General features: G+C 39.9%; 3 protein-coding genes across 3 annotated transcripts; 2 read left to right on the plus strand and 1 right to left on the minus strand.

Annotated features, from left to right (window-relative positions):
- Positions 1-54: 54 nt before the first annotated feature.
- On the minus strand, positions 55-1,760 carry C922_01082 (hypothetical protein; the record flags this gene model as incomplete). The annotated part of the gene is made up of 2 exons (XM_008816690.1): positions 55-494; positions 656-1,760. The coding sequence occupies 2 exons, from the start codon at positions 1,758-1,760 to the stop codon at positions 55-57; spliced, it is 1,545 nt and encodes a 514-aa protein (XP_008814912.1).
- Positions 1,761-5,719: 3,959 nt separating this feature from the next.
- On the plus strand, positions 5,720-6,271 carry C922_01083 (hypothetical protein; the record flags this gene model as incomplete). The annotated part of the gene is made up of 1 exon (XM_008816691.1): positions 5,720-6,271. One exon carries the CDS (start codon positions 5,720-5,722, stop codon positions 6,269-6,271), a length of 552 nt encoding a protein of 183 aa, XP_008814913.1.
- A 9,708-nt stretch (positions 6,272-15,979) lies between these two features.
- On the plus strand, positions 15,980-22,027 carry C922_01084 (hypothetical protein; the record flags this gene model as incomplete). The annotated part of the gene is made up of 1 exon (XM_008816692.1): positions 15,980-22,027. One exon carries the CDS (start codon positions 15,980-15,982, stop codon positions 22,025-22,027), a length of 6,048 nt encoding a protein of 2,015 aa, XP_008814914.1.
- Between the last annotated feature and the right edge of the window lie 314 nt (positions 22,028-22,341).

The following is a 22,341-nucleotide window of genomic DNA, read 5'->3' on the forward strand; positions in this document are numbered from 1 at the left end:
ATAAGAAAAAAAAAAAAAAAGGGGGAAGAGGGACTGCCAGTCCACAAATTCACCTCAATAAGGCCCACACCTATAACTGTTGCTATTGGAGTAGAAAAAATTCTGTGGTTGGGCATTTTGGTGTGGTGGGAAACTTGGCTGTGCTATTGCATTGGGTTGCGCTGGGATGTTTTTTTGCGGTCTGGACATTTGCTGGAAGGAGTTTATCCCATTTTGGTTGACGAACTTTTTCATTTCCTCTTCTTCTCCCTTCTTCACAGTTACCTTTAACTTTTTATTTAATGCCATAAATCCGTTCATCTGTGAAATTGCCGCCGCGGCACTTTCAATACTTTCGTACGAGACGAATGCGAAACCTCTGTTTCGGCCGGTACTTTTCTCGGTTGCAATTCTGGCAGACAAAAGTTCGCCAAACGGGGAAAAGGCCTGGATGAGGTCTGTTTGGTGCCATTCGTTCGGCACGTGGAAGATGAATAAGTTCGCTCCTGGGGGGCCTGTGAAAGAGGGGAAAAATGCAAAGGGTGAAAAAAAAATATAGTGAATCCAAAATAGGCATGCACAAATGAGATAAACAACCTCACTGGGGAAATGCCTAATGGCGCGCGTCCCCCAGACGAACACTTAAACTCAAAAATGTGCATTTTCTCCAAATTACCTGATGAGTCAGAAAGATTGTGAATATTGTGGGTATTACCCATAAAGAGGGTTTCAAATTCTTTTGGAATTTCCCACTGTGTTGTGTTGGTCCGTTCATTGTAGTAGTAAGGTCTTCCCTCTCCAGAGTAGTATTCCTTCCAGGCACCAACTTGTCGCGGGTAGTTATTATTAACGCCAAAGTTATTGCCAAAATTGATATTGTTCGGGCTGGTCACATGTGGTTGCGAGGAAATACCATGAGATGTATTCTGCATGGGTTGCAGAGTCATGGGAATTTGTGCCTGCTTAGCCGACTTGGGTTCTGCAAATCGGACTTCCACAGGACGTGCACATCCTTCTAATGTTTTCTTCCCATTTAGAGAGTTTATGGCATAAAGTGCTTGTTCCTTGTAAGCAAATTTTACAAAAGAACATCCCTTTCCTAATCCGGTTGAATTATCTTTCATTATGAATACCTCCTCTACAGAACCATAAGGTGAAAACATTTCCTTCACACTTTCTTCTGTTATATTTTTTGGCAAAGATCCAATAAACAGTTTTGCCTGATCAACACCTGATTCGACATTTTGTGGAAATCCTAATTTCATAATTTCTCCGGATGCGTACTTTACTTGGAGTGAACCAAGCTGAGGATCCAATGTTCTTTGATTGTTCAGTGACCGTATGGCATTATCTGCTTCTGAGATGGATACCATTTTTACAAAGGCACTTGATTTGTGTATATTTGTAATTTTATCCCTTATGATTACAACTTCTTTTACGAGTCCAAATTCTTCAAATATGGGTCGTACCTGTTCTTCCTCCATAGTTTTTGGCACTCTTCCTATGAAAAGCTTTATCGATACGGGTGGCGCCGGGTGGCATGGGAAATGATGGTCACTATAGTCGACCATGTTTATGTCATCCTTATCCGAAGCATTTTTTGTCTTTGCCATATTATCCTGCTTCGATTGGGATGATTCCCTGTTGTTTCCATCCAGTTCGTTGTCTTCTTTGCAGAAGTCCATTTCCTCCGATACGTTTTCGTTTTTCCCCTGGTTGTAGTTCCCCGTGTTGGTGTCGGAGGAGTTATCGTTCGAGTCTATGTTCTCATTGTTATCCATATTTAGGCGCCTCGCGTGGTTGAACGGTTGAGCTGCTTAGCGATTTGGTTGCTTCGGGATCTGGCTGCTTGTCGATTTAGCGGTTAAGCTGTTATACCCTTCCACCGTTTGAACGATGCCGCCGCGGTGTAGGAAATCTACACGTTTCCGTTTGCAGCCTGTGACTTGCCAACTTCCGTATGCACAACGGGCAAACTTCTTCCACCTGGACCTTTCAAAAGTGACGCAAAAACAAGTTCGTGCGAAACTTAGAGGGGGGGCCCCTTTTTTTTTCTCAAAGAGGAAGCGCGATATTCCTCCTTTTGGGTGTGAATATTTGTTTTTTCCTTTGCTGATTCGCTCTTTTCGCGTTTTTGCCTTTTTTCTGTTCCTTCTATTCCCGTTTTTTTTTTTTTTTTCCTTTACCAAAGTGGCCTGCTTTTTACGTTCTCAATCGATTGCGCAATTTTTTCGGCTTAACTGCGTACATTTAATCATACCATATCGCGTTTCGCGTTTGCATGGATATGTGAATGCGGGAAAAAAAAAGTAAAAAAATAAAAAAAAAGGGATATATATAAATACCAAAATGTGGCAAAAAAACAAAATATGAAAAGGCCATAAAATAGGCATAAAATTTGGAGCAAAAGTTAGCACAAAAAATGGCGATGAAGTTTGAAACAAAAATGAATACAAAAATATGGAAAGAGGTAGTGGAAAAAAATGAGGGGGAAAAAAAAAAGTAAAAAAGTTTGCAGTTAAGTGACACTTAGCAGGAAGGTAAAAGTTTCTCTTCGTTACTTCCTCAAGTTTTTTCGAAGTTATCTTTTTGGGATTTTTATAGCGCGCCCAAATTGCAGTCATGTAAAGGTAAAATATTCGGGCAATGATTTGCGCACCAATTGTACGCAGGCATTACGCAGCGTTCGTGCGATATGTTCGGGCTATTATAACGCTACATTTACGCTGCGCCCAAACCGCAGTTCTGCTGAAAAGGCCTATTTTACATATATGTACATACCGATTGCGTAGAATGTTAAGTGGACACGGGCGTGATGAATAAAAATTAAAAATATGAGGAAACATTTGCCATTGGTTCAAGTCAACGCACTTTTTTTTGCCTCCGCGTGCAGTTTATTTTACTATATAAATGTGTACATGTACGTTTGATTTTTTACGTATGTACGCAAGTTTGTATGCAAGTATGTACCTACGTCTGTATTCAAGCATGTACGCACCTCTGTATGCAGGTATGTACTTTTTTTCTGATTTCCGTTTTTTCTTTTAACCCATTGTCCTCTGCTTTTCTGCCTTTTGCTGCTACGCCTTGGCGCGGACACGAGTTTGGTTCGCGCTTATTTTTTTTTTGTGTCGCCTTCGCAGCTGACGCGGGCAATTGAAAAGGTGCACGGGCAGTTATGGCAGTATTCTTGCAAAGTATGCCCATAAAGGAGGAAAATAATCTACGCAGGCGTCCTCCTTTGTACGTGTCAACTTCTCATATGAACCCCTGACAAATTGCAGCAGAACTGTGGAATCCAGCACAAGGCTGTTCACGTGCACGTGATACAGGCATACATATATACGTCACTTACTGAACGATACGCGTGCATAATTTTGTGCACATTGTCACACTCTACATACAAGCAGCAGGCGTGTTTTTGTAAAAAGGGTGAAGGGTTAGCTAAGAATAAGTGAGAAAGGACGTTTAACCAACCGGGCGCTTCCACTCATTTGAATCATTTTTGCAAATGCTGCGCAACTCCCACTTGAGTTACGAAATGAAGATGCAAAGTGAAACGCACAGCAGGGCGGTATCAACACTATGGCAAAAGAAAAAAAAAAAAAAAAAAAAAGGAGCGATGTGGACGTCTTACGTATATTTTTGCCACTACAGCCGAGTATGAACCGTTTATGTGTGGCCACTATAGCGTTGTTGGTCAAGTGGTAATACGGCAGCGTAATATCGGAAACGTGATAATGTTGTGCAAGAGGTGCATCCCACTCCCATTAAGGCATAGCATGAACATTTCCTCGTCGCTGCGGCAAATGAAAGATCAGCTTCTTTGGGGGGATTGCTTCTTTTCGCTTTTCCTGGTTATGCTTTATTCAAATTCGTCGATTAAATGAAGTACAGGGCACCAATATGACAGAGGTGCATCCCTGTGTGGTGTACAAAAAGGGCATGTGCACAGCTCAATGGACTACTTATTAGGAATCGTACGTGTTAATCAGTTAGCTTTTCTTTTTTCTATGTGCACCCCTCAGATGAGTACTGAAACGTCGCGTGATTATTCCGCGGCACACTACCATGTATTGCACACAGAATAAGATATATAAGCATATGCATATATGAACGGACGGGAAGTAGAACAATTTTACACAATTCTGTTTTATTTTTTCATTTAGCTTCATTGTAAAAAGATCCTAGCGTGTTGTGTCGTTTACAGGGGGAGGAATTAACCTCACCTATTTTTCCAATAGCGTGGAAATAATTCCTACACAATTTGGAAAAATGCACTAAGCTGGAGGATGTTCTCCTTTATATGAGTATGCTTTTCTTTGAGCGGAAGTACCCGTATGAGAAGTTGGTTGCCATGTTTGACTTCTTCCCCATGTGGTCGAAATTTTTTAAAAAGTAAAAGGGATACGTATGGACTGCTTACAAGGAGAGGCGGATATGCTAACCTGTGCACGAAGGTACCTAGGTATATCTTCGCACAGATTGAGCCACTTTCTTAGGCGCTATGAGGAAAGGGTATATTAAAGACTAATTGTGTATGTTAATGAGGTGACTTGGTATGGCGGCTTATCCCTCTGCATGTGACGTGCCCCATGGTGACACAATAACTGTGCCATATAAGAATGATAAAAAAGGATATAATCCCTAAGATAGTGAAATACAATGTTTGCAGTTCGCTAGTGAAGTATAAGAGGCTCAGACATAGAATTACGCGCGCTCCGGAGGGCGAACGAAAATGCCTTTGCGGAAATTCTCTGAACAAGTGAACACATTTGATCGCAACGTTGATGTGTCCTTTTTTTTTTTTTTTACTATAATGTCGTTTTTCCTATAATCAGATGGATTGGCAAAACGGGATACAATTTTGTTCTTAAAACGTGGGGATCAAATTGGTGAATTATGAAAAAAAAACATAAAAAAAAATGGTTTAAATTTCTTTTTTTGAACAATATGTCTGAACGTTTGTGCCATTGTTTCAGCCCATCGTACTAGCAGCGAAATAATTTAACCGAAATGCGCAACGTAGGCTGTGCTCATTTACCTCTCAAAATGGTTAATTAACAAAACAGACCTGATAAGACGTGTTTGTGTAAAATGTTCCCAACGTTGCCACGTTTCATCTCTTTGGTTACCCCCGTGCGCAGCATTAGCAAACTGTCACCTTTTTATATCCAGGGATGAAACAAATTTAAGCCTTTTTCATGTATCCCCTCTCGAATTACAACATTTTTGAAGTTTTCAGGGGAAAACTTGCACAATGTATAAATGGACATCATTTTTTTTTCTTCGATTTCGTTACACCGATTTGTTGATATGGTAAGATGTATGGACATGTTTATAACAATACGAGAGGAGGAAATTGCTCATTCACGTCTGTTATGTGAGGGTATACATAATAGGGGGGAAGAGATGCTTCCAAGTGGGTCTCTATTTGCGCGGGGGAATAAACACACGTCTGTCAATATGTATACCCATACGCACACGCAGTTGTCTATTTGCGTGTTCGCACGTATTAGCCCTTTTTCACTATGAGCAAAAAAAAGGAAAAAAATTATAAAGCTGCTTCATAGGCTTGACACAATTCACATTTTACCAAAGGGGCGTCAAAAAAAAATAAAAGGCTCCATTGCAACAACAGACGTGATCACAATTTGGTGAAAATTTTTTTTAAAAGAAGTGACGCATAACCTATGACATTTGACGCACGGGGTTAAATCACACACAGCTGCGTTCTGTCATGGACTTGATAAGGGAATATTATTCAAATTGCTTGCACGCCTGTACTCCTGAGAAGTATGTAATAGATCAGAGCGAAATAGAATTTTCCAGCACGGGAAAAAGTAGCTTAGGACTTAAAGTCATCGACTGGTACTACACCACTGCAGGAAGCTTCAGTGTTAAGAAGGGTCAAGCTCGCAACGTTGGAGGTAGCCAAAATGACAAAGAAGCACATTTACGAACCTTAAGTCGAAAGAGAATACGTCATGAAAATTCTGATCGCATAAGAGTTATGGAAAATTTCTTCATAATCAGCGATCGCAAAAGTGGCCAAGGAGGCAAAGAGGAGGAGTGCCATAAGAAGGGACAGCTCAATATGTGCGAAGATGCTAACATTAATAGCAGCACCGTGAATTGCCGAAATGGGACAAATCTACGTAACGAAACGGAACCAATACATGTCGAAAATACCTTCGACTTTGCATTATTTCCAGAAATTAGTATCCCCCTAAACGAAACGCACTTATTTGTAAAGGCCCGCAAAAAGGGCAGACATAAAAAACGGAAGTAAAAAAAAAAGGGTAGGCTAAACAGGTAATCGATGAATGAGAGCACAAGGCAAGGACCAGTTAAACAGTAGGACATCGTCGTGGGGAGATTCCCTTCATTATGGTGCGAACGAATTGAACCTTTCACAGGGATGTATTAAGAAGAAGCTTCAGAAAGAATAATGGCCTGATTATATTTGATCGAGCCAGTGATAGCCTACCCAGTTTCTTTACATAGAACAGCAGGATATTAGAAAAGGGGCATTTGGATGCTATATAACAAATTGTAAGGACCAAATCACGTGACCCACTTTAGACGACATCGATCGGGTGTAGAAGCGATGTAGAGTGCCTGCGACAGAACGTTGCTCTACCCCCTCAGTATGATTCTTCCTCAGGGCTGTACACGTATGCACGTTTGTGCGTATCTGGCGAGGAGGAATAATCGCATCAGCTCAGCCAAACCAAAGCAAAAAAAAAAAAAATTAACCCACTTTGCCCATTCCTCTTTGCGCTATTGGCACGTATTACAAAAAGTGGGCAAATGCTTACGCCATTTTTAAGCAACCTTTTTTTCCTCTTTGGAGCCACATCCTAAACCCACGTCGCAGTGAAGAAGTTACTTCAAAAGGACGACCCGATAATGCAGCAAAAAAGGGTCATAAAGAAGGAAGGCACGGCGAAATAACGGCAAATTGGGGGGTCCCCATTTGACTACCCATATACGTTCACAGGTTTGGAGGGACCTCCACGATTTATGGTCATTCGAGAGAGGTTCATCGAGCTAAATGTAGCAGCTCGAATGGCATAGATTTTTTCTTCGATGAAATGTAAAAAGAAAAAATAAAGGGAAAAGAAGAATGCTCCGTATTGTTTAAGCTTAACATATGTATGTCCGTAGAGAATCCCTCGCATGCGCATAACCTTTTTTTTACATGCACATTAGTCTCATACTGATAGGAAAACGGACAATATCTCTACATGCGTACGTAATTTAATTTAGCTCATTTTTTTCCTTCCCCTGATATTGTTCACCCTGCGTAATTATTTGCATGCAAGTGTACGTACATACATTCGTGGACCCCCTAGAGCAGCAAACGGTTAGGAATAATCAAAAGGGGTGGAAAAATAAAAAGAGAAAAAATAAAACTTGGGTGTACTTACCATCACTGCCACGTTATTATGGAGGAGATACATGTAGTGGCGCTTCACCAAAAGTATGTATTTTCATCAAATTGAGTCATTACTGTACGCTTTATTACGAACGAAGAAGTTCACAAATGTTCAGCCAGGCGGAGAGAATCCCTAACGGGCAGTAAATCATTCCTAACACTGCACAGAATTTACTTCCCCTCATCATACTACATTGTGTTTGCCCCTAATGTGAGACATCGTACGTGAAGGGCAACCCTTTTTATGGCTTGACATATCTGTTCTGATGAATTTATCCCTCCAAATGTTTCATAGGAGACGGGGAATGCATATATTATGTGTTCAATTACGCGTGCATAAAGGTACCTGCATGACAGATAAGATATACACCTATTGGGTAAGTAATCATGTGAGATTATCTAATGGGAAGCTCAAATGATTAGTCATTTGCACCAAGGAAAAATGAAAAAAATTCACCGTTGACACGTTTTATTAGCCCCCTTTTTTTTTTTTGTCTCACTAATAAATCTGGAATACCATAATGACAGAATAATTTCCGCTCAAGTGCGACAATAGGCAATTGTCAGAGTGGGTGTGTTTATAAGTATGCATATGCGTCATGGCATGACCTCACCTGTCCCTGTCTTGGAAGGAGCCTCAACATATCCTTTCCCAAGCGGAAGGTGACACTTAATTGGAATTAAAGTGCGCAGTTAGGATTTTCCCGACAAGCATGCAGTTAAATTGAGGTTTAACCAATTTGTGAGTTAGTTAAACAGTGGTTGGGAAAATCGGCACAAGCGATCATCATCTATTGTGCGAAGAATGAACAAAGGTTGAAAAAAAATGCGTGCCGCTCTCCATTTTTGCACGCGCAAAATGAATGTTCGAAACTTGCGTGTACTTTTCCGCATTTGCACATTTGTGCATATGTATGGCGGGGTTAAAGGGAGCTACCAAAATAAATATTGCACTTTGGAAACTTCTGTCAAGACAAAACGTTTTGGAGGTGGGAATATGGAAGGTGCACAACCTGAACAGAAAAAAAAAAAAAAAAAAAAAAACACGTGCAAAAATCGATTATAATTTAAACAGACAAATTGAATTTACAATTTTCCGTTACGTAGCGGCATCACATATTGGTGTCTCCCCCAACTGGAAAAAAATTCGATCTGCATGCTCTGAGGCATCGCCCGCGCCAAGGGGCTTGGGCAGGGCAGCCTCAAAGTTCCAAAGTGGCAAAGTTGCCAAGTTGCAAAACGGCGATACGAGCTTTATTTCCGACTTCGCCTACTTTTACAACTTAGAACATTTTTTTTTCTTTTTGCCGTAACAGCTTTTTTCAGAATGGACGTGTCTTTAGTTTCCCATCGGGCGTGTCTTCTTATGCATTTTTTTGGCACCATTATTTGAAGGGGTGGTGTAAATATTGTTTTAGTGCACCACGGATATTGGGGAAGGGGGGGGGTTAAAAAGGTAGCGAGAAAAATACGAACAAATTGAAAGTGCATGCAATTGTTTACTCATTCGTGCGCATGTGTGAACCAGTGTGTACGTAATTAATTTGTTATAAATTTTGTTGTGCCATTTTTTTTTTTCATGATTTGGGGTTATTTTTCGTATTCTTTTGACAAAAAAGAAGTGATGCGATGACAATTTTCCCCCTCTGTTTAATCAAACGGCCGAGCATTTTAGTCTTGTCGATTAAGAAACAAATTTCGCGAAACAAAAAATCACAAGAATTGAGGCGACTATGCGTGTCGTAACAGGGAAGAAAAAACAAAGATGCGTGACCGATGAGGGAAAACAAATGCACAAACTAGCCCCTCCGCAGGGGTGGGAGAATTTCATGCATAATAATTTTAGCTCATTTTCTTTCCCATTTATTTTGTACCCCACTTTGTCTTTCCATTGCATGAAAAAATTAAAATAAAATTCTGGCACTCGTCCAAAGGCGCGAATTTTCGATAAAATTTACAATTATAATGCACATTTGGCATATGCACAATTTTGCGAACAACCAAGTAGCGTCTACCTGCACCTGCTTGACAAGTTGAACGCTCATTGTAATTCTTCTTTTTTATTTGTGTACTTTGTGACACGTGATGCAAATTAGATCAATCGAAGCATGATGGTAACGCATGTGAGACGTTTTACGCAAAATAATTTTTGCCTCAACATGTGTAAATAATCTACATTTTTCGGTGATGGAAATGTAGGGCAGTCAAAACGGGGAAGTATTTCGTTTCGCCTTTAATTTGTTCTCCCTTGGCTAAACCTCCTCTGCACAGTTTCCCCTTTTAACTGAAAATGGAGGTACACCAAATGAGGAAGTATATCTGGCTGGATAAACACTTCTTTGAAGTATTTTTTTAGGGGTGAAATTTCCTCACCAGTCAGCTAGCGCATTGGTAATTTTTGTTGACACGAAAATTAGCGAATAACTAGGGCATATGCTACGCACATCATGTAAAACGCAATTTGTGAACTCCCTAAATGCGAATCGCTTGCAAACGGGGGGGATATAGGGATGTGTCTACCGAAGAAAAAAAAATTCTAAACATAAAGGGATAAACTCATTTTGCTCTTATTTTTTCTCCTTTTCTTCTACCATAAAAGTGTAAGAATAGGGGTAGCAAAATGCAGTACACATAGCAAGTGTCGTGTTCTGTTTAGCCACACGCAATATATGTTCCAGGTAGGAAGCGGCTTAGCTGTTCTGTGTAGCATACAATATGTATCCATCGAGGTGTGCCTTCTTTTACATTTGCGTATGCCTCCTCCTCTAGAATGTGCAGCCAAAAATACATGCTCATCGCGAAGTGATAAAGCTGGTGAGTGGAATAGGGTTGTGGGCATACGGCGCCAAACTATCTCCCCCCGCTTGCATACAGAAAGAAGGTAACGCAGTGAAAAATGTAGGTATTTTTTGGTGAAATAGAAAATCTACTGATTTTGAAATAAACGAAAAAGGGTTATTCGTATAATTACCTATATATGTACATGAATTTATAATGTGCTAATTCCGGGGGGCGATGATTTTAGAGCAGGAGCTGGCCGATATAATCCCCGCAGAAGAACACTCCTTTTGTGTAAATTTCGCCTTATTCTATTAACAAAAGGTTAGGTGTAAGGGAAGAAGGCATAAATGAGAGTTTTTCTTTTTTTTCCTTTATTTTATTTTTCTTTTTTTTTTCTTTATTTTATTACTTTTTTTTTCGATTCGCATGCAGAAAAGGCAGAAATAAAGAGAGATCATTTTCGTGATCATTTATATATATAAATTTTATGGGCAGTGAAAAAAGTGTGATTAATACTTTCGCTCTGGCTTTTGAAAAAACTGCAATTATGACGCGTGCATATGTAAATATATGCATACATATGTATATATAAATGTACACCTTTATGTATCTCTCAGATGAACAGAAGCGAAGGAATGCCATTTTCAACGCATCAAAGTGAAAGTGTTTAAGGGTACTTTATTGTACACTGCACAGTATTAGTTTTTCGGCATTTTGACATTACACAGTGGTGAGAGAGAAAAAAAAAAACTCTTTTCGGCTAGTGTATGAACATTTTTATCACTTGATTTATGTGTACATTTGGAATTTGTATCTTCACGCATCCGTAGGTTTGTATGTTTATATATAACACGTAGCATACTACAGATGTATGTACGCATTTATGGTACGCATTTATGGTACGAATTTATGGTACGCATTTATGGTACGAATTTATGGTACGCATTTATGGTACGCATTTATGGTACGCATTTAAGGTACGCATTTATGGTACGCATTTATGGTACGCATATATCGTACGCATGTATAGCTACATGTATAATGCGCACATTTTATCTTTATATATTTATATATGCGTACCTACACGTAGCATAAGGCTGGTAGGAAAAGGTGTACCATTCATGCACGCGAATCCATTTTCACCTGTACACTTCGGATAACTCTCATTTGTATGGAATGCATCGCCACATGCTAAGAATTGAATGAAAGGGTAGAAGCTTGTAGGCCCCCTCTAGGTCATATCCCATAGTGTGAACTTTTATCTTCGCACAGCGCGCTGTATACCTTTACGTAACTATACCCATTGTTCACGCAAGAGTACATGTGGTGCACTGGTACTGTACGTGTATATATGCACATATGCGAGTACTTAATATACACGCACCCCATACGTATACTATGGTATGTACATGTTTTTCTAACAGAGGTAATAAATGTACTAGTACCACCTCGCTATTATTATCTTTTATAAAATTATCACATGGCATAATGATACTTCACCCTTGTTTATAACATTTATAAATCTATGTGTGTCATAAATGAGAAAGCTGTAAAAGAAGTAATATCAGTTAAAAAAAAAAAAATGTACCTTCATTTTAAATCTATAAATCTTTAACAAGTTAGTTTTAATATCACCTTTATCTTCTCACAAGTATATTTATACATTCATATCTACATCGTGGTATCATCCTCCCCTCCCCCTCAAAAAAAAAAAAAAAACATTTACACAATTCAAGTTTATGTAATACAATATGTATTCATATTTGTGATGTATGTATATGTATACCCACACGTTCGTACCTGCGTTTTTTCCATCAGTTACCAACGCGTAAGATGCGATTTATAACTTTATATCTTTAAAGCCCTCCCCCATGCTTTCGCCGTGTGGAGGAATGTACACGTGAGCGTACGTAGGTAAGCTCATGCGTACACGTACTCGGCGCTGGAGCATACATCCGAATAAACGTGCTACGGTCAAGTTAGTAATCGTTTGCCTCGCCCACTCCGCTGGTCACAAAAGTACACGTACACATATGTATGTATATATATATACAGTCACATACCCACCTCACATTGGTGCCCCCCGTGAAAGTTAAACAAAAATGAAACGCACGTCGAATACATAATAGTTTACCCTTTTCATCCCTCCCCATTTTGAACAGTTAATAGTAAAATTTATCAGCTGTGTGTAAGAAGTGCTCGTACAGGTGCATATGTACGTGTATGTACGTACAGTTTGTTTTACTTTTTTTTAAAAACCATTAGTATGTTTCACTTTTTAAATTAACAGGGTAGGTAAGAAATCAATAAAAAGGATTACACCTTCGTGCTGCATCCCTCACCACAAACACACGTATGTTAAAATGTGCGCGTACACACACGAGCGTACGGAGGCATTACACGTGTAGCATATATGCGTACATGTGTGTATGACTGTGTATATATATGTATATCTACATATATATATACCTACTCTCTGCTCGTACATCCAGTGCTTATATACAAAGTACGCAGGGGTATATATATGTAAACTCCGTAGTGCTCTCATTTTCACGTACCAACTTAAGGACGTTTGCCCCTTTTTCAATATGATAATATAAAGTGAGTTCTCTTCCATTGCACATACCTTTTGGTAGATGCACATGCATCTATAAATGTTTGTCTGTGGAAACATGTGTGCCTATACCTGAGCGTATGTATAGATATGTGCATACGTGATTGTATACAGATCGTTGCAAAAAAAAAAAAAAAACAAAAACAAAAGGTCTGTATACATTCACACGTACCCAACGCGCATATACGTATACCAGCCAAGGATCGAGCGACCCCCCCGCGAGAACTTGTGCCAGAGCATACGTGAGGATATGCATTTGTGCAAGAGCGCACATATAGAAAAAAATAATAAAATAAAGAAGTCACAGCATTGCTACAATATTGTGGATCTTGCATACGTGGCAAAAAAAAAAAATACTACAAAATATAGTAGAATAACGCATACATGTGTGTAAAAATAATTAAGAAATCCTTTGCGAAGAATAATGAATGCCATATTGAACACACTTCCGAAATAATTACATATGCCCTTTTCATTGTCTTTTTGTTTATTGAATTTTTTTAATCATTTGTTAATGTTTATTTTAATAACAAATGCATTTTATCAACTGAATTAAAACATGAGCAAGTAAATATAAAATATGCCTTCTTTACCCTCTTCACCCTAATTTTTTTTTTAAAAATTTTTTTTTTTTTTTTTTTTTTTGCTAGTTTTTGTCTATCATAGCACTTTTTATGCCTGTAAGAGAAATTTTAATTCATTTTTCAAATGTCCCTACACGTTTTACATGTTTACAGTTTTTAATTTTTTTTATTTCGTATATGTATATATGATTAATAGCAAAAATGCTAAGTATTTAAATTAAGTTTAAGTTTTATTTTTCCTCAACCCCCCCATTTTATGAGCGCATATAAACATTGTCATATGATGTAGATTGGGCGTGATCTCCTTCACCCCCCTCCCCCCGCTTTGTGCATACATCCGAATGGACATGTATAGGTATATTTATATGTGAATATGTACAAGGGGGAGTGGCGGCACGTGTGTGTTCGCGCGTGTATGTGCTTCTGCCCGTGCGTGTGTGTGCATGTGTACACGTACATACCATCGCGCATACACAGGTATGTACAAAGACACATACATGTTAGCACTGGTATTCCCCCACGCGCACGTGCAGGCGTATCGGTGGTAAAGGAAAAAGCCCTCCCGTTTTGTAAATGACAACAAAGAAACGTTTATTTTTATGTAAAGTGACTGGCCGCAATTTGTGGATGTGAAATTGTTAAGCAAATGCAGTAATGTTCTAGGAGCAAAACCGTTGTATGTATGCTTTAATCATTTATTTATTCCTTTAATGTGTATACTTTGTCGATTTGTATGTTAATATGTGGTCATTTTTTTTTTTTTTAAATAATTATATTTTTTATGAATACTTTGATTGCTTTGCTTGCATGCCATTGAATGTTTGAGCTGCTGTCTATTTGTACCTCTCTATACTTGTACTATCTTATATTTGGATCGCTCTATATTTTTATCGCTTCACATTTGTACGAAGCTACATTTGTTCCATTTTATTATCTCTTTTTTTGAATTCGTCCATTTTGTTATAATACTAATACGTATTACGTTCTAATTCTCTCGGAGAATTTTCATAATTCTCCACGATTTCATTATTTTATAATTTCACTATTTTATTTTTTTTTTTTTTGCGTTAAATTGGATAAGTAGAAAAATGCAATTTTTTGTCATCTTTTATAACGTCTCAGTATCTTAGTGGAGTGAACACTTCCACCTTTATAAATGTGTGCATGTGCCCGTCGCCATTCGCTATGATGTTTCATGCATATGCACTCGCACCACTTTTAATTTACAACGAGGTATATCTCCAGATTGGTAGTTCCCATCCGAAAAAAAAAAAAAAAATACGTGTTATGAGCTTTTGCATATTATTGCGGAGTGCTTATTGGAAAATTGACGTGATTCTGTCTATCCTTACCGTGTGTGAGTGCGTTTATGAAAAATAACCCGACGGAGGAGCAAATCCTTACCTTTTCCACCCTTTTTTTTTCTACCTTTTTTTTCGATCCCTTGGAAGACTTACATGCATACGCATATGTTGCCCATGACCTCTGTTTTACGCTTCACTTGTTAATATGCTTTTAATTGGTACACTTCAAAGGTAGCTTACCTTCTGAAGTGGCCTCAATATCCCCCCATAATTTCTTGTGCACATGTATGTGCGCAGAACAATTGATCTCAGGGGTGATATTTACTCTTCCCACCATATGTACAGATTTTCATTTGCTTCGTTTGTTGTTGCTCCCTTTTCTCTTTTTTTTTGAAAACTGAGTGTATTTGTATGTGATGGTTATTATGGCTTTATGAATTAACGATATTTTTAATCATTTGTCCAGTTATCTGTTACTTCGTGAGACTCCCGACATAGGAATGTATAAGCGCAGTCTCGTAGACACTGCAGAAGGACAGCATTATTTTGTGCTTTTGCTCCTTTGCCATTTTGTTGATGTGCCTTGATTATATTTACCTGCATTTTCACTCCAACGTTAAGTTATTTTTCCGTTTGGTCACCGATCGTTGAGCGATTTAAAAGCTCTATGATTGTGCATAATTGAAATTATCCTTTATTTATCCAAGTTTCTAATGCCCCTTTCTGTGGCCACCCAATGTGCTCACTCCGTACATGTACTTATATATCATCAAAAAGGGTAGTTTATATTTTTTTTATTTCTTTTTGAAATTTTCATTTTAAATGTGACTGATAGATAGCGTAGCCATTTTTTTTTTCATTTTTATTGATGTGAAAAAGGTGGTGGGTTTGGGTGCTATAAACTCTATTTTTCATGAAGATTGACGAGAATTTGTTCTCCGTTCGTATAAATTGTATGTGCAAAACGAAGGCAGCGTTACATCTAGGTTTATGTCGTAGAGTGCGTTGGTTACCTTTATGCATTGGGGATAATCTAATAGTGACCTTGTAGAAAGGTGTCTGTGCATTTCCTGTGAAACAAACCCGCTTCACCCCCCCCGATCCATGCGCCATTAGATAAGACTCCAAGGTGATACACTCTGAATTAGTAGAAAAAAAAAAAAAGTACAAATCGATTCGCAATAGAGTCCAGATTATGATCTCGAAATTAACAAATTGAACAACTTTTTTATTTTTGTTAAGCGAAAAACCATTTAATTATTACCCAGTTATGAAGATGGACGCGGACTACAGAAGTGAACAGCCGAATGTACCCCAACTTGTGAGGCAGATGGACTTGAATAACGTACCGCTGAAGGGAAGCAACAAAGACAAGAAAGATAAAAAGGATAAAACGGAAAGGACGGATAAGAAAGAAAATAAGGAAAATAAGGAAAACAAGGAAAAGAAGGAAAAGAAAGAAAAGAGAAAAACAAAATCCAAGACGGCTAGTCAACAAATGGACACTGAAAATGTCAACTTGTACAATTCACAGCGTGGAGGTCTCTCCCTAGACAATTGTAAATTTATCGCTAGTGACGTATCTAGAATGACGAATGAAGTGAATAAAAGTGCAGTCATGGATAGTAGCAATCCTTACAGGTGTAATATCGCTGCAACCTTTGCTAATAAGAATAACGAAAGCAACGGAGAAAATACTCTTATGCGCGATGTCCAACTTGGTAAAAACAATTTTGTCAACCAGACGGTGTGCAATGTGGAAGAAACGAAAGAGGAAACACCTTTTAGTGGAGCCTGTCTCATTCGAAACTTCAATAGCACGATGGAACGTCCTGGTTACTCACTACTGAATAACTCACTTGGGGGAAAGAATAACTTCAAGGAGAATATATCTGCCGGAGCCAGCATGAGTACCATTATAAGCGACTGCTACAGTGGAGGAGTAAACAGAAGGGGCAGTGCAATAAACGCGGGTGATAATTGCAACTACCGTGAGGGTGGCGGGCTCTACCTTCCTACAAGCGGAGGTAACCCCAGCTGCAACCTCGTAAGTGGTGTGAACAGCATGCACAATTTGAACAGTGGGATCCCTGCGAGTGAGCACCGACACACTGGCTTTAACTCCTACGCGGACGGTGTGTACGAAGGTGTAAGTACAACGAGCAGCAATGTGAAATGTTCTTCATGGAAAAGTATAGCCCAAATGAGCAATACTAATATGGTAGGTTTAACCAAAAGGGGCGAAACTAGCAATGCGAATAGTGCACCCATGCAAGATGGTAGCTCCAAGAAGAAAACGAAAACTGTGGACGATTTAGGAAATGAAGAAGTCGCCATAAAACCTGAAAAGCTATTTGCAAATTTTAAAAGATTAAATGTGGACGAAATGAGAAAGGACGATGATGTGGTGAGGGAGAAGAACACTATGGAATTGTTGCATTATGACAATCTCAGTTTTAATGATGGTATGTGTAATCTTTTGGGTAGGGGGACCAATCATTATGCTAAGTCTGTCCAGGACAATTGTGGCATTATTACTCCCACGGTGACGACGACAATGACTCCTATGATGACCGGCACGAGCAACTCAGCCAATGGTAATCGCAACAGAATGAAGAATAATGTAGCTGTTACTCAATCTGAGAGTGTTGCTACACCCCGGGGGGATGATCTCCACCTTGCTGATGCTATGAGCAATAACACAAGCTATGAAGATTACACAAAAATGTCTTCCAGTGTCACATGTGACCAAACGAGCGATTTGAAAAAGTATATACTACCCCCCATAACTAGCAACAGTAAGGGGAACGGGAAAGGAAGCCTTTACACTCCCTTTTTGAGTAATAACCAGCATGAAAAAGTTTTAAATGGGAACGCCTGGGAAGGTGCGTCTAATTATATCCCCAAGGAGAATGTAGAGGATGGCCCCGTCAGTAGTGGAGCTTATGCCAACGTGGGTAACGACAGCCGTGTCATTGATGAAAAGAAATTTAAGGGCAAAAATTTAATCAAAGGGCAAATTTTGAACTACACTAGCCATGCGCAACATGATAATCAGGTTCAACATGGCAGTCATGCCGTTGAATCCAGTCAAGTTAGTTACAACCAGAGCGCATTCGACACGTCCAAAGTGTCACTCCCGATGATGGGGCAACAGAAGAATGGAGAAAAAAACCAGAGTGAAGATTTAAAGTTCATTAAAAAAGACCGCTTCTTCTTTCGCAATGGTGATAGCCTCTTCAAGGGAGATATGCATGACGAGCTTCCCGAATTGGTCAACCCAAATTTTAAAGGCGCAAACGCGTGCTCAGGGAAGAATGTGAAAAGTGTAAAAAATGTGAAGCCTGGCTATATGGCCACCGACAGCACCCTATACACGGCCAATAATTTTCTTATTAAGAACAAAAATGGAGGGGAAGAAGATGATGACCTGGACGAGAACGGCCAGTACTTTAACAATGAAAATTCGGATCATTTGAGCCGACGCTGTGGGGATGGAGCTACTGGTCCGTTTAACTTCGAAAGTGAGGCGTATAAAAACTGTGAAAGCGTTATAGGACCTTACAATTACGATGAGGAGATGCATCTCAATTATGAGGATGACCTGCAACTGAACTATGACGATGATCTCTTGAGTAAGAACCCGCTGCATCTGGACATGGAGCATCTGAACGTGGAGCATCTGGACGTGGAGCATCTGGAAATGAAGCATGATGACATTGGAAATGCGAGTTATTTCGAAAAGAGCTACGATTTTGAAGAGAACGTGGCGCAGCTGGAGAAAGATTTAGACTTTTCTGCTAACCTAAGCAGCATGAGTAAAGATATGTCCTTCCTAAACTTTGACGACTCGGAAGAAAAAGATTGGAAGTACGAATACATGAATGAGATATTTTCCGCTAAGGGGAATCCCTACTTGGGTAGCGACGACCCGCATTCCTTTTACGGAAGAGGCACCTTAAGAAACTCCCTTCATTTCAACCACGGTATCGGTAGCAGCCGTTACAACCTCGGTGCAGGCAGAAGCTTTGGGCTTAGCGCTTGTAGTACCGTTTTCCCTAGCCCCGTTTATAGTACACCCACAAATTGGGACGAAAAGTCAAGTTTTGCCGCAGCGGTTCAGAGTAGCAATCAGTGCTCTGATGGCATGAGAAAGAATGTAAATAATAATATGCTCTTTGTGGATAACAGTAATTTAAGTATGCATTGGGGGAATGCCCATTCTGGGAAACTCGAAAAGTGTGCAAATGTGGACAGCGCATGTGGAAGAAATAACGACACTATTAATAGCCACTTAATATGCGAGGAAAATAACGTCTGCCATAATGACCACACACTGATGGATGAAAATCATTTGGGACTGCCCCATGACGATCATTCACTTGAGAATAATAGCACCAGCTTGGGCAACAGCAAGAATCTAATACACAGCGTTTGTATGAATATGACTTCTCCTAGCGCGAGTGAAAGCATCTTTGCGTGTAGCAAATGTAAAGGTGTACACAGAAGGAATGAGCTGGAGGATGAAACTGGTTCTGTTTTGCATGCCGACGGAGAGCATATGGAGAAGAAGCACTCCCGCGGCAGTTATTGCAGCGCAATGACGAAAAAGGGCGCAGAGTTGGGCGGCAAAAAATGTGGAATCGTACATTCATCTGGTATAAGCCGAAAAGTTAGTATGAACAGGCAAGGGGTCAATGATAACACCTTCGAAGACAGCACCCAAAGGGGGGGTAGCAGTGCCAAGGGGAATGAACAGACCAACCCGGATGGCCATATCAGCGCTGATGCTACAGGTGAGTCGCTAACGGGGAAGTGCAGAAAAAATTACAACAGAGGTATTAGTAACAACAAGAGCAGCGTCACAGTGGTCGGAATAGTGCAAAGCAGTCGGCCAAGGGAAAGCGCAACGGATCAGAGGAGCGTACGAAATTTTAGTACAAATGATCCGATTACCAGCATAAGCAGCAGCGAACATGTGCAACTAAAGAATGCCAGTATTTTTAGCAACGACAGCACCAATAGCACCAGCAGGAGCAGGAGCGACGGAAGCAATAGAAACAATCGAAGCAACAGAAGCAATCCAAGCAATGGTAGCAATAGAAGTAATCGAACCTGCAGGGATGATCCCATCAATAGTAATGGCCGAAACCAAAGCAGTATTAACCCCGTGGTGAGTGAGATGAACAAAAATGACAATCAGAACAACGGCCTGGTGAACGCAGGATATAGGAACAAGCTTATCTTGGCACAGCATAACTCGCAACCGTTGAGTTATGAGCACATCAAAAGTGACAACTACACGTTTAAAAGCGAAATGGTATCTAATGACAAATCGAAAAGTAATGCCTTCTCAAATTTTGCCTCCACGAATTTGGCTAATACGAATTCCAATGGCTGCACAAATAACGTCCTTCTGAATAGTAGATTTAACGAGCACGGAAAGGACAAAAATAATGTGATGAAATATTTCCAATCGGGGCTCAAAGACGGTAGTACAAATGTTAGCACTACTCAGTATGATAACAACAGTTTAATAGTCAACCGGAACACCTTTGATTCGCACCCATGTGCAAGTCATTTGAACAGCGCCAACGCCTTGAATTTAAATCCTACTTTTCTGAACCCATCCACCTGTAACAACGCCGTGTATCATGCGATCAACGAGAAGAACGAGTCCTTCTTCCTACTCATTACTAACAACCCATTAGAAGGTACGCAGAGAATAAACTTGTTGATATCTGAAAAGGGCAAAATCGATATAGGCGGTAGTCCCCTTTTGACCTTTAACAAACAAAATCTAAGAAGTGGCCACTCTCTAAAGAATGACCAGTTAGGGGCCATTCAGGGTAGTATGAGTAGCAAACCGAATGACGATATGTTTCATCTGAGCGGCGAGGTGGACAACTTTGGGGGGGATAACCAATCCGGGATGTACCGCCATCCTATGGATCCAGGCGAAAATGTCTATCGATCCATGTCTAATCAAAACGTCTATCTTGATATGAACAAGCTGGAGAATGGGATCTATAAAAATGGGACGAACCTGGAAAACCTCGTTGATCAGGTGAATAACCCTAATGACAGATGCTCCTATCACGGCAACATAAAAAGCCTTCACGGGGATGACAATACTGCTAATGTCAACCTTATCGGGAAGAATGAATACCTGTTTAGAAATATTGAGGAGGATATACATAACGAGGTGAACCATGTACAGGAGGGGGAAGTGAAGTACGGCTCCTTGAGCGGTGCTCTACACAGCGGAGCTAGCATCGGGGTGGGCATGATCATCCCCCCTGGCCTGGTCCCTACCAACTGCCCCTACAACAACGCGAAAATCTGCGATAACCTAGTGAGCAGCGATCACTTGAATAACTTAGCCGACAGCATGAACCGATTCGGAAACGACGTCGATTTTATTCTGGACGAAAATGAAGACTTGGAGATCCATTCCAAAGCGAGCCTCAAAGATGACAAAATTATTGAACTGCAAAACATAATAAACAGTCTCAAGTTTAAGAACAAGCAGCTGGAAAAGGAACTGACCGAGGTGAAAAATATGCAACTGAAGAAAAAACAAAATCTGATATTAAATAGTCTAAGTAATAAGAATGACGACATTAGTAGTTACTCAACTTATAAGGACGATACGAATAACTCCGATTGTGGAAGTGCAGACAATGCGAACAGATACATTCAGAACATTTTAAATGATAAGGAGAAGTACAATTACGACACGAAGATTTCCATACAGAAGTTTCATTTGGCTTATACAAATAACTCAATAGGCAAATTGAAAATAGCTGCTCAGAGAGACATTAGTGGCTCCTTTATGGGCCCCAAGGGCATACACGTGAAAACGATTAAATCGTCTCTTCACATTTCAGTGTACAAAAGTGCAAAGGATGTTTGGTTTCCAGGATTTGCTGACAGTCATGTGTTTTTATTGAAAGGAAATATTTTTGGTATTTTAAGAGCATGTCAATTGCTGTACCATTATGTGAAGTCCAAAATGTCGTCTTCCAAATGCTGCATATATTTGGTCGCTCCGTTTGAGTGTGTACAGAAGTTACTGGCCGATGGGTGCAAGCGAATGGCAATAATTAAGGAGGAGTGCGGGGCGGACGTACGATTGGGCAATTTGTACGTACAGGTGCATGAGGGCTTTACAGAGCGCTTAATGGAGATACGGGGAAATGAGGTCAGTGTGGACTGCGCGTTGGAGAAGCTGGTGATTTTTATGCAGTCCTGCTTTTCGGTGCAGTCCTACGACTACGAGTTGTTGAAGTACCCATGCCGATCGGTGCTGAATTTGCAGTGAGGGATAGCAAGTACAATGTGGAGTATACTTTCCTTTGCGAAGAGGCAAAACGGGAGTAGGCTTTTTTTTCTTCTGAAAAGAAGAATGAGACTTTTCTCAACCGGCATAACCCAAATGTATCGCTTCTAGAGACCCTTTCAAAAGAGCGAGTAAAAGAAAGTGGGCATCCTTTTCCAGCATTTTTACTTTCATTTTCTATTTTATCGTTTTGGTGAAGGGGTCTATCTTTACGTGGGAACCTGAGCACGAGACAAATAGAAGAACCGTTGCGTGTATATTTTTCTCATATTTTATTTTTTATTTCTTCAGTGTAT

This window comes from Plasmodium inui (genome assembly GCF_000524495.1).
Source record: "Plasmodium inui San Antonio 1 unplaced genomic scaffold supercont1.3, whole genome shotgun sequence".
In the NCBI taxonomy this organism is placed as follows: Eukaryota; Apicomplexa; class Aconoidasida; order Haemosporida; family Plasmodiidae; genus Plasmodium; species Plasmodium inui.